The sequence below is a fragment of the Mugil cephalus genome, chromosome 23 (assembly GCF_022458985.1).
Source record: "Mugil cephalus isolate CIBA_MC_2020 chromosome 23, CIBA_Mcephalus_1.1, whole genome shotgun sequence".
In the NCBI taxonomy this organism is placed as follows: Eukaryota; Metazoa; Chordata; class Actinopteri; order Mugiliformes; family Mugilidae; genus Mugil; species Mugil cephalus.
The window spans coordinates 14,420,027-14,439,034 of record NC_061792.1 but is presented as its reverse complement, the minus strand read 5'-3'; the positions used below and the strand labels follow the sequence as shown (position 1 = coordinate 14,439,034).

General features: G+C 43.9%; 3 protein-coding genes across 4 annotated transcripts; 1 reads left to right on the top strand and 2 right to left on the bottom strand.

Moving 5' to 3' along the window:
- The first annotated feature begins 23 nt into the window (after window positions 1–23).
- On the top strand, window positions 24–3,877 carry si:ch211-246m6.4 (transcription factor 15). The gene is made up of 2 exons (XM_047577048.1): window positions 24–841; window positions 1,350–3,877. The coding sequence occupies exons 1-2, from the start codon at window positions 275–277 to the stop codon at window positions 1,383–1,385; spliced, it is 603 nt and encodes a 200-aa protein (XP_047433004.1). The 5' UTR covers window positions 24–274; the 3' UTR covers window positions 1,386–3,877.
- On the bottom strand, window positions 3,155–7,407 carry bzw1a (basic leucine zipper and W2 domains 1a). The gene is made up of 12 exons (XM_047577047.1): window positions 7,272–7,407; window positions 6,155–6,227; window positions 5,889–6,065; window positions 5,706–5,800; window positions 5,552–5,617; window positions 5,296–5,431; window positions 5,083–5,192; window positions 4,822–4,992; window positions 4,588–4,734; window positions 4,386–4,524; window positions 4,166–4,288; window positions 3,155–3,941 (listed from the first exon to the last, which is right to left on the bottom strand). Exons 2-12 carry the CDS (start codon window positions 6,216–6,218, stop codon window positions 3,910–3,912), a joined length of 1,260 nt encoding a protein of 419 aa, XP_047433003.1. The 5' UTR covers window positions 6,219–6,227; window positions 7,272–7,407; the 3' UTR covers window positions 3,155–3,909.
- Window positions 7,408–7,727: 320 nt separating this feature from the next.
- LOC125001147 (aldehyde oxidase 1-like) lies at window positions 7,728–18,770 on the bottom strand. 2 transcript variants are annotated; one of them, XM_047577028.1, is made up of 34 exons: window positions 18,651–18,770; window positions 17,496–17,553; window positions 17,312–17,408; window positions 16,331–16,439; window positions 16,119–16,245; window positions 15,948–16,009; window positions 15,796–15,873; window positions 15,613–15,693; window positions 15,387–15,531; window positions 15,222–15,314; window positions 14,989–15,140; window positions 14,692–14,785; window positions 13,510–13,619; window positions 13,254–13,438; window positions 12,996–13,158; window positions 12,841–12,918; window positions 12,581–12,750; window positions 12,382–12,508; window positions 12,109–12,231; window positions 11,930–12,026; window positions 11,730–11,854; window positions 11,510–11,643; window positions 10,997–11,084; window positions 10,641–10,919; window positions 10,335–10,562; window positions 10,161–10,256; window positions 9,681–9,809; window positions 9,522–9,596; window positions 9,402–9,454; window positions 9,208–9,322; window positions 9,050–9,115; window positions 8,607–8,795; window positions 8,348–8,515; window positions 7,728–8,183 (listed from the first exon to the last, which is right to left on the bottom strand). In XM_047577028.1, exons 1-34 carry the CDS (start codon window positions 18,702–18,704, stop codon window positions 8,133–8,135), a joined length of 3,999 nt encoding a protein of 1,332 aa, XP_047432984.1. In that variant the 5' UTR covers window positions 18,705–18,770; the 3' UTR covers window positions 7,728–8,132. The 2 variants fall into 2 exon arrangements, with proteins under 2 accessions (XP_047432984.1, XP_047432983.1); XM_047577027.1 differs by having other exon boundaries at window positions 10,335–10,919.
- Window positions 18,771–19,008: the final 238 nt, after the last annotated feature.

Genomic DNA, 19,008 nt, shown 5'->3' with positions numbered 1-19,008 from the left:
CAACAGGTGCCTCCTCCTCCTCCTCCTCCTCCCTCAATGCTCCACCTGTCTTCCCTTTTCCGCGGCGGGCAGGCGACCCAGAAAGCAGCCGTCATTCATTGGAAATAGTACGCCGATGCGCCGGGGGGCCGGAGGACGGCGCAAGCCCCCTCGGTCACCGGATCGACGGCAGCTGCTCGACCCCCCGGTTCTATTTTCACCCTCAGGATAAAGTGCCGCCTCGGCGCAGCCTTCCCGTACGGCCCCCAGCGGCTCCAGTCAGCGCAGCGCCAGGATGAAGTCCACAGGCACCGAGCGCAGCGCGCAACCCGACGGCTTCACCTCCGACCTGGACGGCCTGGACAGCGCCAGCGACAGTTCGGACGGCTGCAGCCCGCGCAGGGAGCCGGGACAGGTGGAGGAGGACGAGGAGGAGGCGGCGGCGGCTGCCGTGACCTCTCGGACCGGAGCGCAGCGGCGCAGGAGGAGACGGAGAAGGAGCAGCGGCGGCGGAGGTGGAAGAGGCGCAGGGGGGGACGCGCTCCTGCCCGGGGTGAGCAAACAGAGGCAAGCGGCCAACGCGCGGGAGCGGGACAGGACGCACAGCGTGAACACGGCCTTCACGGCGCTGCGCACCCTCATTCCCACCGAGCCCGCGGACAGGAAGCTCTCCAAGATAGAGACGCTGCGCCTGGCCTCCAGCTACATCTCCCACCTGGCCAACGTGCTGCTGCTGGGGGACGAGTGTCTGGACGGGCAGCCCTGCCTCCGCTACCAGGGCATCCTGCACGGCCCGGCCGCCCTCAGCGCGCCCTCTCTGCGGCCCATTTGCACTTTCTGCCTCAGCAACCAGAGGAAACTGGTGAGTGTCCATCTGTTCTAACAACAAATATGCGACATTTACTACAGATTCCACCATTACGCACGGACTTGGATAGAATAGAATAAGCAGCGTTTCCTGGAGAAACCATCTTTGCGCAGACGCACAGAGCTGCAGACTCTAACCCTTGACTAAGGAGCAGATGAGGCACCTGAACAGGTTGCATCCTCTTTTTGTCAAGAATAAATCTAGAGGTGCCGAGTTTATGGGGGTCAGAGATGATCTGGGTTCTGTTTCCCTGGAGACTGTCAACACAAATGGAAACAGGCCTTAAAAAGGTTTAAAGAGACTCGGGTTCAGATGTGTCCACACACAGGCCAAAACAAACCGATTCCAGAACGAACTAAGCAGAAAAACAGTGTAAACACTCCAGTGTGATGGTTTCTGGTCTGAGCTGCAGAGATTAACACGTTGCCTCTAATATTTCTATAGTGTTAAAGTCACTATAAAGTTATTCAGATCTGAATCAAGTGTTTCTTTTACTCCACAGCTCAGAGACGGAGGGAAACACTCGGCTGCCATGTGAAGGAGACGAGGAGACGAGGAGACCTCCCTCCCTCCTTCCCTCCCAGACGTTGTTGTTTACATTTAGGACTTTGTACATAATAAATCTATATATTTATTTTTGGATTAGACTAGAAACCTAAAGACAGATCCATCACTGAAAAGCACTTTCTGTTCACGTTGATGTGCTTCTGAGCTCCCCTGTGTTTTGGTTGAGCTGTAACCTGAGCCGTGTGTAAAGTTGCACCTGACGTGGGGCTATTTCGGTCCCTCCGGCCTCAACACCCCATGTTCAACTCCGAGCAAAAAAAAAAAAAAGAAAAAAGGAAAAAGAAAGGGGGAGAAGAAAGAAGAAGAAAGAAAGGAAGAAGTGTCCTTCAGTCCTTCAGTCACATGAAGGAAAGTGAGGAGCAGCTGCTGCAGAGTCGGGTCTGATTTACCTTTAAATCCTGAGCAGGTGCATTAACTAAAGCTGGAAAACTTCAGACCAACAGGCACATATTTGGTTTGAAGCTTAAATAGAAGCAGGAGTCACGACAAGACGATTAAGAGTTTCCCTAAAAACATAAAAAAATCAGCCCGACCGTGTGAAAAGAAACTTTAAACTTCTCCAGCTCGTCTGATCTCAGCTCAAATCTCAGGAAATATAAATATTTATATAAACTTCTTTCTGTGCAACCGGCTGTGGAAACATTTCTCTGCGCAGCTTTGAGGATTTTAACCAACAAATCTCACTAAAAAAAGACCAAAACAACAAATGAATCCGAGTTAAATCTCTGGGCGTAGGTGGTCATAATGTTGTGGCTGCTTCTGCACATCCTCAGAAAATAATGCACATAAATGAGTTTAAATTTGGTCTTTTCTGCACAGAAAATGTAAAAACGGCCTTAAACGCATCTTTTATTTTGTTTAAACTCAGGATAATTTCACGTAGTTTCGGTGGAAAAAATAAACAAACTTCCTCCAAACGCAGATGAGATGCAACTTTTTTTTGTTTTAGCATCGAAGTTAAACCTTAGAAATAAGCTGCTCCTGATTCAAACGGTGCGTTCAGGAACATTCAGGAGCTCCTCGTTCATACCCGTCGGTGAGATGTTTACTTTTGCGTTGTTGCACACTCTTCTCTTTTATCACTTTAAGGAAACGCTGACGTGTTGAGGAGCTCGTGGACGCACAGCGACGTGCACCAGTTCGTCCTTTTCAGCGTTTAAATCTGGAGAATAAATATTTCTAAACACAGAACATATCCCTACTCGCACACTACCTCAGACAGGTTCTAAAGGCCTACCTCCAGACCAGACGAGGAACACGACTGCACAAAAAAAATAAAAGAAATGAAAAGAAAAAAAGTACTTGAATACCTGACGACTGAGTCCTTTACAAATACTGAGAAGCTGCTGGAAGAGAAAATGTATTTTTGTACAATAAAAATAAAAAAAAGGATCTAAAAAAAACGTCTATTTGAATGTTTTCTGCTTTAAATCTATAAACTTATCAGTTATTGAAGTGTTTTTTCCTGTAAAGACGACGCTCGGAGAAGGAAAAGTGCTCAGGTGGAAGTAGAAGAAAAGATTAGGAGGAAGAATAGTAAGAAAAAGGAAGGAGAGGTAAAGATGGAGGATGATTAAGATTTGTAAGAAGATGAAGTGAAGGACAAAGTAGAAGGAAAGGAAGAGAAGTGGTTTTAATGATATGGCTGATCGGTGTATATTTGGTAAGAACCGTTAAAGGTTTAGAAAAATAAAATGTCTAATTCCCTTATAAATAAAAAAAATAAAAAATGACAGTAGGAACCATTTCAATAATCTTTATTTTATTTCATAAAAAAGTCAAATTGGTTTTTATATCAGATTTAAAGAAAAGTAGAAACCAATAATAATCCGTTGGCTGACGAGGCTTTTTACCAGGGAGGGGGGAGGAAGGGGGGAGGGAGGGAGGAGGGGGGGGAGTCGGCCTCGACAGGCAGAACAGATTTTACCCAAGAGTCCAAAAACCAAACAAAAAAAAAAAAAAAAAGGCAAAGTTTAAGACTGAACATGAGCCAAAATAATAATAAAAATAAAAAAAAAAAAAAAAGGGGACGATGGTAAAATAAAAGAAGCTTCGGCTAAACTGCGCTAACGTTTTTTTTTTTTTTTATTTATGTCGGCCTCATTCTCGCTGGCGTGAAGGCAAACGTTAAATCCAGACGAGCAGCAGCCATCGAGATCACGTGGAATGTTTTTTCTTTTGTTTGTTTAGTTTTAAATCCAAATTACAGAAGTTACAACAAAAATAATAATAATAATAAAAGTAAAAATAAACGGGGAGGTTTTATTATCATGTTTCCACTCTTTTTTTTTTAGTTTAAATATTAGTTTTCTGTTGTGGAGTGGAAGGACCTTTGGAGTGGTGGTGGGTGGGGGTATCAGGGGGTAAATAAGTAACAGGAGGTAGAAGAGAGAGAAGGGCAAAGACATTCTACTGCTCCTGATGCTATTTGTAAAAAACAAACAAAAAATAAAAATAAAATAAAATAAAAAAAAGCTCATCTGGCGTCGGAGGCTTTAATCCGCCTCCTCTTCATCCGATTCTGATTCTGGAGACAAACAGGGAGGAGAAAACACAAAGTTAGTACAAGTTAAACAGTTAAAAGAGTCGGATGTGAACTTTAAAAATGTCCTTAAATAAATAAATAAATTAATTAATTGAGGCGTTTCCTGCAACGAGACAAACAGAAAAGAAAGAAGAAGGAGAAGATTCCTGCTGCAACAAGTCGAACTATCTGCCCCAGAGGTTTGTGTGCGTTTGGAGTTTAATTACCTTCCTCCGCGTTCTTCAGCCACTCGACAAATTTTTTCATCTGCTCGAGGAAGACGCTCTTCCCCTTGGCAACGTGGGCTTCAGTGTACCACTTCAGTATGGCCTCTTCGCTCAACACGTCCGCTGTTATCGAGAGAAAATTAAAAATAATAATAATGTGTTCAGCAGCAAACGGGTTTAAAAATGTGAAATAAACTGAAATGAGAGGACGGGTTCAGACCTTTGTAGAGGAGCACCACGATCTTCTGAAAGGCCTTCATGAAGTGGATGTTGTCGTAGCAGTACTCCTGGATCTTCAGCAGCAGGCTGAGCTCGGACAGACCCTGGGAGGTGAAGGCTTTCAGCAGAGGACTGTATTGCTGCAGAGACGAGGACGAGGTTATTAAGACTTACACAAAATTAAAATGTGTAAAAAAAGCTACCTTCAAGTGTTTGATGGCTTGTTCGGTCACCAGCTCCTCCTTCTTGTTCCACTCCACGCAGCTCATCACGCTGGTCCAGATGATGCTGATCATCGCCTGCTCGGAGAGACCGGCCTTCTTCATCTCCTCCCTGGTGAAGGCGATGATCTGAGGGACGGACACAGAGCCACAAACCCGTTAGCGCGTGGACTCGGACGAAGCGAGAGTTTCCGCCGCCGCCGTCGTCGTCCTCACCTCCTTCTGAGGGTCCCCGCGGGACATCTGCTCCTGGAGCTCCTTCTGCAGCTCCTTGCGGGCGCCGATGGATTGCTGGTTGCGGGCGAAGTCGGACAACTCCTTCAGCCCGGCGTCGGTGAAGTACTTAGAAAAATGCTCGCAGCTCCGTTTGTTGGCAGGAAAGAGTTCCTGTGAAGCACAGACAGTCGCGCGCTAGTCTCGAAACACTCAGACAAAAAAAAACGGAGCAGCGCGATGTGGAGATGTCGCGTCGTTTACCATCAGCCTGTTGTCCATGCCGACTTTGCGGAGACTGCCGGCGACAGAGTTGATGTCCTTCTCATTGATCCAGGACTTGAACAGTTTTACAGCAAAGGCTGCAGATACGCCTGCAAGGAGACAAAAAATTAAAAAAAAAAAAAAAAATACGCTCGAGAGAAGCTCTTCGCTTGGATTTCCCGGCTTCCTCCCAAAGAACAAACAGGCCCTCACCCTCTTTCACAAGGTTCTCGTTGAAGAGGCTGTTCAGGATGGAGGCGGATATGTTGCCGTTGGCCAGCAGGATGCCGGTCAGCATGGCTAGTTTGTTGCGCTCAGACTCCGTGAACCCCTTTAAGAACAGCAGCAACTGGAAAGGAGAGAAATAAAAGTACAAAATTAGGCATCAACAAAGCAGAGAGACCCGTCCAACGAGCCCAGCGAGCTCCGAGCTCGGTGCCAAACACAACTAATTAAAGAGAGAACTCACCTTCTTGATCTCCTCTTCGAATCCCTTCTCCAGGTACTTGTAACGCCTGATCAGCTTGTTAAAAACCTGAGGCAATGAAACATCCTGGTTAGGAAAAAACACCCTTTATTTACTATAATGTGTAATATAATATGTAATAACCTGTGGTCTCTACCTGAGCATATGCTTGCATGGTCTCCAGGTCTTCTTGTGCCGTGAAGAGGCAGAACTCGGTGCGGGTCATGTCGTCGGAGAGAGTCCCGCCTGGGGCTGAAGCGAGAGAGAAACCGAGTCAATAACGCAGACTTACGAGGGTAATTTTAGGTGGCGCACGATCAACACGGCAGCAGCAGCTCACCCAGCATGCCGCCGGCCACCAGGATGTCGAAGAGCGTCTCGGCATAGCGGCGGTAGTCGAGCTTGGCGCCAGAGGCATCAAGGAACTTTGCAACCGCCTCCAAGTCAGTGCCAGTTTGATTCAAGCCTTGTACGATACTTTCTTGAAACTGTGTAGGGTCAAATCTCTCCTTTTCATCTGCGGGTGAAGGGAAAGGTTGGAGTTTAGAAACAAAACGCGAAGCAGGAGAAGAGTCGCTGCGACGTTTAAAAGAGGAGGAGACCGACCTCTTTTCCTCGTTTTGAAACGCTGGCCGGTTAGCGTTGGCTTTTGCTGCTTTTGATTATTCATAAAAGACACCTTAAGGAAAGAAGAAAGAAAAAAGACATAAACACTGGAAGTTAATGTTTGGACAAGCAAACAGTAAAGTGCTTCGTTTAATTGGGGTTGGAGCTGCCAGGAGCTCCAGGTGTTCACACTGTAAAACTTGCAGAGGTTTCGCAATAAAGTTTAAAGCCTGTGGGCAAATATGTACTTTCAGTAGTGTCAAAACAAAAAAACAAAAAAAAAGATTGTATAGCGCAATCTTTATGGAACACCTGAACCTCTCGTTATTGATTGATTATGGCATTTATTGAAATATAACAACCAATAAATGCCACATGTGCTGCTGCTTCTTCTCAGAATTAAAGTATATGCTCTTCTGTTTATGGTAAAGCTTTGGCTTATTTAAAAGATAATAATAATAATAATCTTTAGTAGTGGTTTATTTAAAGCCTAAACTACAGGTGAGGGCTTTAATAATTAGCCACACAAGAAGCTAAAAGAGGAGGATCACACAGACAAAAGGGGGGCTACAACAGAGCTGGAAAATAATCAGATTTACACGTATAAAAGTTTAATCAGAGCAAATAAGCTTGAACCCGAGGCTGAAAACGTTTCGTTTCATGAGTGTAAGTTTAGCTAACTGCTTTATTATTGTGAGGAATCTCCATAACTTCAGCTAACTGTGGATTAAGTCCGGGCCTCACCATGCGCTGAGCCGGGCCCGCTAGCCGGCTAGCCCCCTTTAGCTTATAGCTACATAACGGCTTAAAAGAAAACAACAACAACTCTAGGAGCTAATGTACTTAAATGTAACAAGCTGTCGAAGTGTCACAACAAAATCCTTGGTGATTTTGAACCTGATTTAAAAAAAAAATACAAATAAATAATTAAATAAATGAGCTGAATGCTAAAGCTACATGCTAAAACAAAATTCGCCCTCCATGATGGCTCCATTCCTGGCTAAAAAAAAAAAAAAAAAAACGCTATCTAACACATTTTAACAGCACGTGTTGTCCTTTTTACCTGAGTTATGAGGCACGGAATGAGACGGGGAGGCCTGGATGAACGGGTACTTACCGAAATGAATGCAGATAAAAAACGGTTGTGAACCAGGGGGGAATTGAAGCGAGTGTCGAGTCTCAGTGCGGCCCAAACAAAAAGACCTTCCCGTCAGGACTTCCGCAGTCTCCACCCACTGCGCATGCGCGATTTAAAGGGGATTTCCGTTCGGCAGAAATGAATAAATAAAACGTTTATTTCATGTTTTTCTTGCAGATGATGAATGCGTTTTAAATGTAGTCTGTATCTATTCATCTGTATTCATATATTTATTTCTTTAGTTAATTTAATACTTATATATAATATAAAATATTTCTATTTTCCTCTATATATTCTCAGTGTTGTTATTTTTTTGTATATATTCTTGTCTAATATTTTAATTTGAATGTTTCCTCTCTCTTGAATTGCATATTTTAAAGTTTGGGACACTGAATTTAAATGTTTGCTTCAAAGAAATCAATTCCAGACAATTTATCACAGAGTTCATTCATTTTAATGAGGATAAAAATCTTAATAACACAGTTTGAAACCCAGCACACTCTCCTTACTTGCATCTCCTAACCTCCTCCTCTCATACACCTCTCTAACTTCACTTCCTGTTGCTCCTGCAGGTCTCATCTCTGAGGAGGAAGAAGACAACCGTCCCGTGGTGCATCGGCGTGTGATTGGCCCTCAAGAAGACAAATCAGATTTTTGTGATTTAGTGATTTTAGTCACATGTGAAACACTTTAAATTAAAGAAAATGATTAGACTGTAAATTGATTTCATATCTGACACGGCTGAAAATAAACAATGATTTCTTTGAGATACATTTCTGCTGCATTAGTGGAATAACTGTTGATTATTTTTAGTTGAGTCAGTTTCAGTTTGATTCAGGTTCAGATGTTTAAGGCCCACGGTCTAAAGGATCCTGGTTCACTCGCTGGAATCTAGAAAATCAAACGAAACGCATCAATAAATGTCTGGTGGAAATAGTTTATTGTAAGAGCAAAATGTAAAAGTCTCATTTATGTGTTTATGTAATTAGCTACTGCCTTGAAAAGCATCTAAAATGTAGATGTTTTTAAAAGAAGCCTTCTGGGTGGATTGTTACCTTCTGAGTGAACGGGGAGGTGCAGGCCAGACAGGCTCGCTCTGGTGTCGCAGGGCTGTCCAGACGAAACGTGCCGACTAAACCAGACTCTGAGCGAGCGGCAGCGACGGCGTCTTTGATGGCGAGGAACACCGAGGTGCCCAAGGCCAGAACAGGTTCTCCGATACCCTGCAGAGACAAAGGAGCATCAGGAACTCATCAACTCACTGTTAAGAACTCAGAAAAAAGACGAGAAAAAAGAAACGAATGAGATGACGACCTTTGAGGAGTAGATGGCGTGGGGGTTGTCGGCGTCCGGCAGCAGGCAGACGTTGAATCGAAGCGGCACGTCGCACAACGCTGGGATCTTATACTGGGACGGACCTCGAGTGTACAGGAACCCAGAGGGAGAAAACTTCAACTCCTCCAGAGTGTAGAGGCCCAAACCCTGCATGAACGCTCCTTCAATCTGAGAGGAGGAACTCAAACAATTACTTACTTCTTGGTGTCTCGTTAAGTCCACAGCATTTACAAAAACAACACGTCCTCTAATGGACACATGAGGAATCACAGTTACTTCATGTAAATTCTGAACAGACTGGACCCGTGTGGGACCAGTTTTGACCCTCAGGCCACATGTTGGATCAGCAGCTTCAAAAATACCCTCTGACAACTTTAAACTTTAACTGAAGCTGCTGCTGCTAGATTCACTTAAACTGTCACCTGGCCAATGTCGACGCATGGATTCACACTTTTGCCGATGTCGACCACGAGGTCCGTCCTCACCGTCTGCAGAAGAAGAAGCAGAAGAAGAAGAAAAACCTACTTCAAATTCTTAAAACTTAGACACTGATTGATCTGATTGATGTTCAGTTCCAGACCCTGTAGTCTCCAGTGAGGACGTCCAGCTCCACTTCACTGCAACACACTCCGAACGTGAAGTAGGCGTAAGGCTGACCCTCCATCTTGTCCCAGTCCATGTACAGGTCTGGACCTCTGAGGACGCCCAGGAAGACACTGATTATTTCATGTCAATTCAATCAGGATTCAAACAGGATGAAAGTTTGTGTCGTACCGGTGGAATCCAGTAGCTGATAAACTGATCTTCTCAAAGAAAGCGTCTCTGACCTGCATTCAGAACAAAGTCAAACACTTCAAACTCCAATCACTGCTTTCCTCTCTGATCAGTTCATACCCAACTCTCCCATGATCCTTTGGGGCTCTTCTTCCTGATGGGCTCCAGCCGTTGGTACAGAGTCTCACAGGCGTTCTGATGGAGAGGACGATGATGGTTGTTAGTTTTAATGAAGACATTAAAGACAGAGAGAGAACAGCAGCAGGAAGTGGCCGTCACCTTGACCGCCATGCCGTTGGCGTCGGTGCCAAAAGAAGCTGCAGACGGACAAGTGTTGGGAACGGAGCTGGTGCTGGTTTCGCTGATGTAGATCTTTGAGGACGGGACGTGAAGTTCCCGGCTCGCAACCTGACACAGATTTAAAAACACAATGGTTAAGTGGTTAGAGAAAAAAAAACTGCATTTATTATCATAAAAAAATAAAAAAACATCAATTGTATTAATTCCTCTTATTAGTATTATTATTATTCATAAATCATGAAATAAATATAAAAATAATATAACCAAGAATAAACATTATTATTATTACTATTCTAATATATAATAAATTCATTTTCTAATTTATTTATTCAATATTGTAATTTATTTATTTATTATTCGGGAGATTGGATGTCCTATTCTTGGGCTACATAAATAAATGTATAAATGATTAAATCATAATTGAATCATAATTGAAACCTTTGCGTTGTGTGAATGTACCTGCTGCATTTTCGTGTGGATTCCCTGACCCAGCTCTGCCCCCCCATGAGACACCAGAACTGACCCGTCTTTGTAGATGTGGACCAGAGCTGCAGCCTTTCAAACAGAAAAACATTCTCAGTTGTTTGTTTTTCTGTCTTTACAGAGAGAGAAACCAAATTAAGCCCCTCAGACCTGGTTTAAGAAGCCCTCTGAAAATGCGATGCCATATTTGATGGGAACCATGGATATCCCCCTCTTCTTCCAGCGGTTCTGTTGGTTAAACTGGGCGATGGCTTGGCGACGGGAGCTGTAGTCACTCTTAATCTTACATTCCTCCCAGCAGCGCAGCAGGTTCTCAGGGCTGAACTCAAACTTGTAGTGTGTAACCGACGGCCCTCTGTACATGTTGACCTCCCGAATCTGAACAATCAAAGACGACGTTAGACACAGTTTTATATAAATAGTTTTATATAAACATGAGGAGGATTGAGGTGCTACCTCGTCTGCAGGACGTCCCAGTGCCATGGCCACATCGTTGACCATGCTCTCCACCACAAGGAGGGTCTGGGGGACACCAAAGCCCCTGAAGGCGGTGTTGGAGGGCAGGTTTGTCCTGCAGGCGGAGGCGAGACCTCGTAGGTTTGGGATTTTGTAAGCGTTGTCCACGTGAAGCAGAATCTTCTCAGTGACCAGAACAGATTCGTCCACAGTGTTGCCAGCGTTGACATAAAACTGCATATCTGCAGCCATGATCCTTCCGTCGTTCATGAAACCCACCTGAAACAAGTAGATGTTGACTTTATTTAAGTCCCTGGACAGATTCAAAGATGTATCTGGAGGTGACTCTGCTGTACCTTGTATTTTGCCAGGAGTGGATGTCGTCCTCCAGTGATCAACATGTCCTCACCTCGCTCCAGCACACAGCGAACAGCACGACCGGTCCTTAAAATGATTAGAGGACATTTTTATTTGCTCTGGACAAGAATGTCTGATCATGTTTATTGTCTGTGGCTTCGATCAGACCTCACATTAACGTCTGATTACACCTGTCCATCTTTAAATACCTGTGTCCACACCTGGTTTTAATTAAAACGTGTTCACACTCACCCCGAGCCCTACATGTGATATGAGCTCAGTTTCTCTGCATGTAAATAAACTCAACTGTCCCATATCCCTAGCTACAATATTTTAACAGGTTCTCATTACGAATGAACTGGCATCACTGATTCAGATGATCATTCATAGTAGTCCCTGTTGAGATGGTCGGTTAATGGTTAATGTGACGGTTAATGTGACCCAGGACGGACTACCACAGGAATCAGGTCACATGTGTCCCAGACTGTGGGGTGTGATCATCTGTGACTCACTTCCATGCAGCCACAGAGGTGATAGAGGCCAAGATGGAGGTTTTCATGACCTTCCCTCCAAAAGCTCCCCCGACCCTTTTGACATGAGTGGTGATTCTGTTTGACGGGATGTTCAACGTCTCTGCAATTACATCCTGCAAACGACAATTTAACGGATCCTGTCTGAGATAGTGAAGCTTTAGCATTTCTAGCATCACAAAAATGGTATATATCAGTGAACCTGAATTAAAGTTGGCCACTGAGTGGAGATGTAGACGTTGAACTCTTTCTCTTCGCCAACAGGAACAACCAGCATGCTGTGAGTCTCCATGTAGAAATGCTCCTGACCTCCCATTCGTATCTCTCCTGACAAAAATAAGATCTGTTTCAGGTTTTATTTGTTCCACGTTAAAAACAATAAAATAACAATAAATCTTCTACCTTCATAAACCTTGTCGATGTTTTTAAAAGCTTCCGTCACATTTCCTTTCTCGAATGTTCTGTGAGGCAAGAAGAAAGACGACTTCTCCACGGCTTCCTGTCGTAGTGAAGAAGAGGAAGGAGCGTGATGAAGGAGCTTAAATGGACAGTAAGGAAATTAAAAAGTGAAAAAGGCAGACCTCGATGGTGAAAATGGGGTCAGGTAAGTCTTCGTAGCTGATCTTCACCGCGGCTGCTCCACGTTTGGCGTGAGCCTTCGTATCTGCGACCACTGCACACAACATCTGACCAACGCATGACACCTACAACAGAGACAGATCAGTCAGTCAGAGACTGAGAACACATGGAGGAGATTTAAGACGGTCCAGCAACAAACATCACTCCACAATAGTCTGAGAGGTCATGAAAGGAACCATGGGGAACTTCTGAGCAGCTAAAAGTTTTCTCTCTACCTCGTCCTCGGCCAGCAGCTCCTCGTCGTAACCAAACATGCTGCGTACTTTCTTCCCGGGAATATCTTTGGCCATGATGACGTCGACCACACCAGGAAGCTGCAGGGCGTCTCTTACATCCAGCTCTCTGTGGGACAAACGAAGCGTTAGACGTTCTGATCAGAGGACGTTGCTACTTAAACAGAAACCTCCTCCTCACGTGATCTTAGCGTGTGCTCGAGAGCTGGTGACCAGAACCAGAAAGAGTTCCCCGTCTGTTCTGGGGATGTCGTCGCAGTACACGGCCTCGCCTGTGGCCTGGCTGAAGGCCGAGCGATGCATGATGGGACGTCCCACCGGGTCCTGCTCACTCTGGTCCTTTGGCACCGGCTGAAGAAGAGGAGGAAGCAGTCAGACTCACAAGAACCAAATATTTACAGGAGGTATAAGAAATAAGAGGTTCTTTGAGTGGTTTCTGACGTGGAACTCCTGCAGACTGGGCTGGATCTCTTTAGGTAAAGGAAGCATCTTCTCTGGCAGCTCTTCTGTGATCAGGTTCTGCAAGAACAACATCTCCGGTAAAAAAGAAACAGATACACGAGGTAAAGAGTGTTTCAGTGAGCCCCGGTTTTTACCATTTCTTTGAGCTTATGCAGAACCTCCAGGTTGAATTTGAAGAGGAGGCTGAGAGTAAGGGAACGACGAAACTCAACCTTCCCTCCAGGAGCAGAGGGAGGGAGGGTCAACTCATCCAAAAGAACATCATAGGCCCGACTGAGGGTCTCGTCATCCCACGGCCTGAAGGAACAAACAACAGCATCGATTGTATCTGGATTCTAAAGAAGATGATGACTGGTGTAGAGGGAGAGGAGGCAAGAAAACACCTTTCTGACCTTGAGATAATGGCTGCGCAGGTTTTGGAGGCTCTAACGGTGGTTGGACCGACTCCTCCGAAGTACAGACTGACATCCTGAACCGCTCTGGATCCCTCTGAGAAGAGCACCCTCATCCCTGACGTCACAGTGGGGAAGGAGACCTCCTTCCTCGCAGCCTGACGGAGAGCTCGAACAAACTCCCCCTGCAGAGAGTGAGGTTCACATTCTTATCTACTCAACATGGGATGAGTTCGTCTGAAAGCTGCTGAAATACCTTTCTGGTAAATGGGATGAAAACAGAGGCAACAATCTCCTCTGGCCTCAAGATGGTTTTCCCAAAGCCAACAAAGAAGTCCTGATTGATGAGAACCTCTCGTCTTCCTCCTGGTGGATTCAGATACTCGTTTATTGAATCATCTCCTCTTGTACAGTGGTGGAACAAAGTTTTTGGACACCCTTAAAATTTTGCACAATTTCAAATATTATCATAAAATACTTGTGGAAAAATCTTTTTTGTGTTTCAAAAGGTGGGGCTGCATTAGGCAAACACAAATAAATATAAATTGCATCACACACAGGAAGGTGACCAACACCAACAGCATGCATCCCCAAACCATGATACTGCCACCACCATGTTTGACAGTAGCTACTGTAGATGCTGGAGATAATGCTTCGTCTGGCCTTCTGCATATTCTCACATTAGCAGGAGGAAGATAAAGCTGGAAACTTAACTCATCTGACCACAGAAAGAATCTTCCAATTCCAGTTCTCGTGTGCTTGGGTCCAATGACCCTGGACTAACCTGTCTCTCATTGATCAGGAGCTTCTTGACAGCCTTGTAGGACCTTAAGCCATGATCTAAAAGTCCACCACGTACAGTGCGGGTGGAACGCTGGACACCAGTTTGGTTTGACCACTGCTGTTGGAGTTCTTGTGATGTCATTCAGTGGTTTTCCCTGCACATACGGATGAGGTCCAAGAAACCCTTGGACGCCCAGATTTTGGCTTGTCTTCCAACCTGTTGGTTCGTCTGTAGTTCTGCAGAGTGGATCCAACAGCTGTGGCTGAGAATCTGTGTCTTCAGGCCTGTTTTTTGCGTTATGTTCGTTGTGTTAACCATTTCTGCTTCTGAAGAACTTTCAAATGTACTGGCTTTTTGGCAGCACGGCAACAGAAAAAATTGTCTTTTAATAAAAAGCCTTCATTAGTGGATCACTGGTACCACAATACCCAAATACTCAAATTTTTTTGTGTATTTTTATGGAACCAATGAATTTTAAGTTCAAGATTTGTTGAGTATTTTGGCTTGGACTGCACTAACAGAAGTTGCACTTGAAGACCTAAGACTGATCCTGAATGCAACATTTCACAAATGCACGAGGTGCCCGAAAACTTTTTTCCACCACTGTATCTTTCACTTCAGTTTCTAAAACTAATCAAAGAGGCAGTGACTCACCGCTGGAGATGACGCTGACTTTGCAGCTTCCTGCAGCCAAGACAGGGTTCAGGTCTGAGTTAGGATATGCGCTCACGATGTGGCCTCCAAGAGACTGAATATGTAAAAAAAAAATAAATAAATACAAATAAATAGCTTTAAACTTCACACACTTCTACTCTCAGTACATCAGATTTAAGGAATAAAGACATTAAGATTATTTCAGGTCCCATTTTAAAACTAATTGTGGTCAAGCACAAGTTTTCACTGCAGCAGTTGCAGGAGTAACTGGAGTATTGGTGAATGAATTCTCCTTACAGCAACGTTACGGATCTGCTGGCTTCCCAGGTTTCCCAGCTGCTGCTCCAGGGCTCTGAACAGCTCTGTCTTCTCCTCTGGGAACTGAGGAACCAGCTTCTCCAAGAGAGAGTGAAGCTCAGACAAACTGCAGCCCGCTCCCACCCAGACTCCTGCAGACAACAACAAACCTTGACTGAAGGACAAAACCCAGAAATCAGTTCATTCAAATGTACAGGAAGAGGTGTACCCACCCTCAGGTGTTTGAGAAACCGCAAACAGCTCCACGACTCTGGTTGGAGATATGATCAATGGATGCAGCACGCCTTTGAATTTTATGTCTGGACCTGAAACACAAAGAATATGTGAAACTCTGGCTTCCTTCCCTGCATCGTATCAGCTCATGTTTTCCTGCTGACCTATGTTGGTGTTCCCCATCACAAGTGGAGCCTCGGGGTGTCTGGTCTTGAGTTGGACCAGTTCCTCCAATGAGGCGGGGGAGACCCAGCGCATCCTCTCCCCATGAAAGGTGAGAGTCTGTGGCTTTGCCTTCTCTGCCATCAGCTGTGGGGGAAGAAACTCAATTTTACAAATATATTTTACTTTTAAAAGAACAAAATCTGATCAACTTTAGTCATTAGCTACAATCAGTTCTGGAGGGAAGATGAGCTCCTGAGTCGGGTCCAACGGCAGAAACTCCTCTTTTCCAAACAGGCGTGGCTTTTCCTGCAGACGAGGAAACAGAAAAATGATGAAATCAAAGCAGCTCAGCAGGAACAATGTGTGAAGAGAAGGAAATTAAATAAAGAAGAAGGAAAAGAAAGTCACCTGCTCATGTTCATCAGTTTCTTCGTTTCCGTTGAGGCAACACTTTCCGTCTCCATTGGCTTGGCAGCAGTTTCCTTCCTGTTGGATGTCACAATGAAATGTTTAGTCTTTCTGCAGGCTTCCCATCACACCTGAAAATGTTCCATGTGTACCTGACAGAAGGTCCTGTAACCGTCCACAATGGGTCGGTATCCAGTACAGCGGCACAGGTTACCTGAAAGAGCAACACACAGTCAGGACAGGGCTGGAGCTAAGAGATCTCCACCATGTTTATGAGTTTACTCCTAAAGAAAGATACAATGACACAAATCAAAGCTACAAACCAGCCAGAGCTTGAGTGAGGTCCTCCATGGTCGGCTGAGGCTTGTTCCTCAGCAGAGCATACATGGACATCACCATCCCCGGAGTGCAGAAGCCGCACTGGGATCCATGAGCCTTCGCTATTCGCTCCTGGAAGAACAGCGGTCGGTGAGCTAATCCTGCAGTTTGTAGCACATTGTGATATAATGATGAGTGAGAGCATCCCAGCACTGACCTGTACCGGGTGGAGTCTGGTCTTGGTGCTCCCGACCCCCTCCACGGTGGTGATGGCTGCTCCATGCAGCTGACACAGCGGCAGGAGGCAGGCGTTGGCTGAGTAATGGCTGACGATAAAGTCAAAGCAAATTTTTTTAGTTTTGATGCAGACCTGTTTCCCCTGCAGCAGGAATGTGTCTGAAGAAATGTGGGAAGTGGCATCAAATCAGGCACATATGGTGCAAGATTTCTCATATTTTAGCAACATTATACACATAAAATAAAAGAAAATGCACCAAGAAATTTTTGTAGAATTATATATTTGTGTTATTTATATTTGTGTATATGTTTATTTCAAAATGAGCCAATATTATTTATCAGTGAGGTGCACATCTAGGATTATAAGGAGAAAATTAGAGACACTCTGTTCTACAGTGTTTCCAAACAATGTAAAGCGTTCAGAAGACCTCAGAAAAAGAGCTGAGGTTGTGTAATGCTGTAAAAATGTTGTCTTTAAATTTATTTAAATCTGATTAGTAAATGCTAGCATGCTATAAGACTACCATAAACATTATACCTGCTAGCATGCAGGTGTTAGCATTTAGCTCAAAGGGCTGCAGGGACAAACGGACACTTTTCAATTTTCAATGATGATGTTGTTGATGCACGTACAATAAATAATAATTTTATTTCTTTTGTTCACCTGTTCAGATATTGTACTGACACACATGTGGATTTTTAACAATGGAAACAGCAGGAAAATGAAATAGTTTTAACTGTTTATCATCATCAAAAGCACCAAAAGCTATAAAGCTATAACTGGTTTGGTGACATCTGGACCACGTTGGCAGATACCCAACTGAACATTGAACGCTTGCTTTCTACAATCTAATTGTATTAATAAAATAGCAAGTGTTATTTGTATTTTGGAATTCGTGGAACAGAAGCTAACGGAGGAGGGAGTTGGTGCAGATATGTGTTTAGATCAGATAAAGGATACATGATGGTTTTAGTTGCGGGTTGGTAGCGTGACACCATGACCGTGCACGCCCCACAGCCTCCACCACCGCAGCCATACTTGGTTCCAGTTAACCTCACTGCAGCAACAGTTAAGGACACAAGTGATGTAGAGGAAGTAAAACAAATCAAACTTGTTTAATTGTGTAGGCTGATGTGAAGGATACTCTTCTGCCTGAGGAAGGGAAGCAGCATTGTTTCAGGGTCTGCATGTTCCTCTGTTACCTGTTTGGACAGAACGCAGCATCATTCACAGTAAATACAAGGATTATTATTCCACTAATAATCAGAATAAAACTGCCTCATTTAACCACCTCAAAAAATCCATTAATTCTTTCTGAGCATGTTTGCTCCACGTGGGGTAAGTTTCCAAAGAGGGACAAAAACATGGAGGTAGAAAAACAACCAGTTGTTGAAACAAGTTTGAAAAGAAACTGGAATCTATGTTAGAGCAACGTCACAACTTTAGCTGTGTCAAAATAATAGTCAGAAAGATTTATTTTGGCTTTTATTTGGCAGCATTGGTTTTAAAGCCGTCAACAAGCCTCTTAGGTGCAAGCTTTTTCACTTCTGCCCACAAATATTCTGCTATTCGTGCTTCACAATTGACATAGTTTGCAATATATAACTTTTGCGTGAATGCATGATGGAATGCAATGTCATCCCTGGGTCTCCAGTCGATGGTGATGAGCTCAAAGTTTAAACTCTGCATTCATAAATCCAGTTTATGACCTTTAAATGATATATTACGCAGAATATTATTTCCAGAAATCTGTGAACAGACACCTTCAAAGATGCATGTGATATACTTAATTACACAATAACAATTAATTTATTGGTTCCAAAGTGCATGTAAACTAGTAAACTGAACTTTGCCCAGCTAGCTGCTAAGTTAGCTATTATTACAAGCTGTTCAGGTCGAACTAGGATTTTAAAAAACTCAAAGAAATTACCCATTATTGTGTGATTAATCAGATTGTGCCACCTGTTTGTTTTTAGTTTGAGCTTTTATTCTGTTAACCAGTTGGCCCACTTCCGTCGACCGTTGACCTGATTTTTTTTATTTTTTATTTACGTATATTTATATAGACTATATTTTTTTCTAACTAGAAACACAGCATTTTAGAAGTTAGCGTTTAATTTAACTCACTTATTATTTTACCTATCTGCTGTTAAAAAATACATTAAAACACGAACGTTATTCGTAACGTAAGGAGGAAACGAAACTTTAAAACTAACGGTAGTTAGCGTCATAAAACGTGCATAAAACTAGCGACATTCAAAACAAACTGCTAGTTTAGGAAATAAAAGGCTAAATTCACCTTTTTCCCGTTCACAAAGAAGCACAGAGCGTCTCTCTCCGTCTCTGCAGACATCTTTCAACTTCCAAGTGCAAGACAACAAGTTACCAGACGCAGTCCTGGACTGTCTCCATGGGGACACTGGAAATCATTACCGCACTTCCGCTTTGGGACGCAATAAATTCACACAACCCCCGCAAAGAATGACCCGTAACTAGTTTAAACAGACTTTTTTCATGAATATTTTTTTTAAAGTCATCTAAACATGCTACAGGCCATATGTTTTATACAGATATGCAGGAGATTAGTAAAAATGTGTTTTTGTTCTTCCTGCTTGACTTCCTGTCTTACACTGAATGGCTGAATGATTCTAGTTTGA